General features: G+C 36.7%; 1 protein-coding gene across 1 annotated transcript; it reads right to left on the bottom strand.

The window, feature by feature from the left end:
• Window positions 1-1,335: 1,335 nt before the first annotated feature.
• Window positions 1,336-3,099, bottom strand: LOC113465227 (uncharacterized; the record flags this gene model as incomplete). Its single annotated transcript, XM_026819627.1, has 1 exon — window positions 1,336-3,099. A coding segment is annotated over one exon (1,764 nt), but the record flags the coding sequence as incomplete, so codon positions are not given.
• Between the last annotated feature and the right edge of the window lie 495 nt (window positions 3,100-3,594).

The following is a 3,594-nucleotide window of genomic DNA, read 5'->3' as shown; positions in this document are numbered from 1 at the left end:
AATCGGAATACTGGTCAGATTCCATACTTTTTACTTACACCGGGCGCTCCTAACACATAAAATAGAACAATTTTTTACAGTCTGCTATCGGTAGGGGAAATATTTACAGCCACAAGCTGTAGATAGACATACTTACAAATCTTCGTTACGTGTTAAATTAAACCTTAACTTTAGGTAGCAAAGAAGTAGATCCTTTAAACAGTTATGTTAGTTAGCAAACTAAGAGCATTTTTTACAGTCTGCCAAGCACAATTTAGATTAATCTTAGCGTCAAGTTGATGAAATTTCACAAGACTGTTTGCAGGTATATATATGTTTCAGACGCACTAATGTATTAAATTTTTTACAATAACTCGGACCTTGTTAAGTCGGAGTTAATACAATATAGTACGTCTGAAACATTTATATACTTGCAGTCTGCCTTGTGAAATTTCGTTAAATTTAGGCTAAGATTAATCTAAATTGTGATTGGCAGACTGTAAAAAAATGTTCTTAGTTACACGATTTAATTAACACAAGTGTTTAAAGGGTCTACTTTTTTTTGCTACCTGAAGTTAACATTGAAATATCCATTAACACGTAACGAAGATTTATAAGTATGTCTATCTACAGCTTGTGGCCTACCGATGACAGACTGTAAAAAATTGTTCTATTTTATGTGTTAGAAGCGCCCGGTGTAACTGGATTCTTTCTTCATTTTTTCCTCCGAAAATTTCACTGCCTCTTTTGCTCCTCATTGTCGTCCATGAAATAAAACACACAAAATACAATTTATTAGTTTTTATGATTAAGATTTATAAAAATATACGTGGTGTAGAAGGTACTCCTCTTCAGTCCTTAAAATAGATTAACTTTCGTAGCATTGGTCCCTATGATTTGAATTTTTTTAACAAATTAGAAGGATTAATTTAGTACATGATATATATAAAAAAATGTATAAAAATCATTTTTTTACATATACCGCGTGCAGTAAAATAATCTCTCTAATTTATCAAGAGAATTAAAATCGTAGGAACCAATGTTACAAAAGTTATTCTATTTTAAAGGCTATATCTTCTACACTCAGTGCAGAAAATAAAATTCATTTATACCTTTAGATTAATGCATCACAGTATATCCATGTCGACAGCGGTTCTCTCTAAGGGTATTGTGTGCTGAAAATAACATTTACATATGACATCAGATTATCAAGAGACGATTTGCATCATTTGTCATATGTAAAGGTCTATTATGCCAGAAGTGGTCCTGGATTCTCATTGCTGAAAGAAAACAACAAACAGTAAAAAAAAATGAAGAGGAAAAATGATATATTGTAATGTGCAATAAATACAGGTCTTACATATCTTGTGAATTTAGCAATACAGCGATTGCATATTCTTTATTGTCTTCTGCCTCGACTTCCCCTCCAGGCAGTGGCATCCTAAAACACTTTCCAAAAACATCGTTGACATTAATAAAATATTCACGACAGAGATGTCGACATTTATACAACCCTAATGCGGAGGATTTCGCGCCAATATCGTACATGTCATCTACTTGTAAAAACGAGCGTACACCTAATTGGACTCCATCGCCCTGTTTGACAATGGAGCAAATAATGGATATGGTACCATTCTGTAAGATGCAGCAATTATCGCGTACATCTACACTGAAGGCCATACCATTAAATTGTATCTTACGGTACTGAAGATGAGATTCAGTACCGCTGCCAATAGGCATAGATACCTGTATCGAAGAAACCTGATCCCTATTTACATACACTCTACTGCTATCAATCTCCGCCATTCTTTTTACAATTTGTTGGAGAGGCTGACCCGCCTTCCTACAATATTTTTTAAATACTTTCATATTGCTTTCATAAGGGAAAGCAGAAAACGAATCAACGGAACCAAGACGTCTAACATCCTCGGTTAAATGAAGAAGACCATGAATGTTGTAACTACAAAAATGTGGGCCATACAATTGTTCGCTACGAAGAACAAATTTTTGCAGAGCGATCTCTGCAAAATTTAAATAACCAGGTGACGGAGATTGTGAAGCTAATACCCGAATCGCTGAATGTAAAAGCAAAAAATGATTGAATAATTTATCGGGCAGAATTCCAGATGCTATAACGGGTCCAGTGTAAAGAAGAAATTGCCGAAATTCTACGGCCTTATAATTAGAAAATTGCTGGATTGATCTTGGGCGTCGAGCGAAATTAGAGGGACAATATTGTCTGAGACTCTCCAGTCTTGCAGACATCAAAGAAACCTGACTACTGGATAGTTTGGAGGAGCGTGAATATTTACCGCATATCCACGCAGATAATAGTTTTTTAACGACACCCAAGCATACGAGGTGCATATATTCGAATGGAACCTGAGAAACCATTCCAAAGGATAGCGAAGCTAACGGGCTTCCACCTTCTTTGTGATGGTCCTCGTCCAAACACTGAACATATTGCACGTCGGTTCGAAGTGGGTGATCGACTCCAATATAAGCAAGTCTTCGTTCACTTTGGACACCAGAGACTTTGCATTTGGAACAAGGTCGATTAGAAATATGACTACGGTGATTTAAAATGAACGCTCTTGCTGGAGCATCAGCGATAAAGCACCGCAATTTGATTGGCACCTTAGTACCATGAAAATCGATACCTCCCTTAGAAATGATGTCTTGGACATCTCTGATGAATTTACTAAAAAAAGAGCAAGGGCTATCTGGTTTTTGGGGGCCTCTATAAATCCCTACAATGACTGGCCTTGCATGTGGTAAATTTCTAATCATGCATTGTATAGGCCAAAGTTGAATACTTCCTGCCCTATCTAAGGAATATCCATCAGTATGGAAATCTAATTGGATTTCATGAATACTTGAACTATAAGGACAATTGTTCAAGTATTTTACAATTTCTACTTCCTGGCTAAAGTGAATATACTCCCCTGGTGCTACGACATACGTTGTAACACGATTGCGTGGAGTGTGTACGAGAGTTCTAATATCCTTCGGGAAATGATTAAAACATTCGTGCGTTCGAAGAAGAGTAAGTAAATTGTTACCTTGCACGTCATTCACATTGTTATCTACGCAATATGAAGACAAACGGGTCAGGAAAGAAGGTTCATGAACAATTTCAGATGTATTCGACAAAGGGGGAGAAGACCGATGAGAAAAATCAGAAGAAAAAGTGGACGACGAAGAGGAAGACGATGAAGAACAAGATAAAGTCGCGCTGTCGATTACGTTGTCTGTGTAACCTCCAGATGACGAAGCGACGTTATTTAAATTATCATTAATCTGACCATCACTAATCTGTGGAATGGAAGCATTATCTAAATTAACATGTGTTGGAAGAATGGAAGATTCAGGAGAAGATGAAGAAAGTATACTCTGTGTCAAAGGCTTTCTGAGTCTACTTTTTTGTCTAGTCGACGATATTCTACACAGCGGCTTCCTCGCTATCGATAATTTAGGAGATGAGCTCATAATTAAACGTCTGACCTGTCAGTTTTCTGCAATCTTGCGTACTTGTCCTAGGCTTTCCTTTGCTTCAACTTTAACTTTTCACGTGACTTTAACCTCACACTATAACTTTATCAGCACGTGCGATAG

The sequence above is a fragment of the Ceratina calcarata genome, unplaced genomic scaffold, assembly GCF_001652005.2.
Source record: "Ceratina calcarata isolate Rehan_Ccalc_2016 unplaced genomic scaffold, ASM165200v1 scaffold106.2, whole genome shotgun sequence".
Classification (NCBI taxonomy): domain Eukaryota; kingdom Metazoa; phylum Arthropoda; class Insecta; order Hymenoptera; family Apidae; genus Ceratina; species Ceratina calcarata.
Note: the sequence above shows the minus strand (reverse complement) of the source record. Positions and strands in the feature narration are given on the sequence as shown.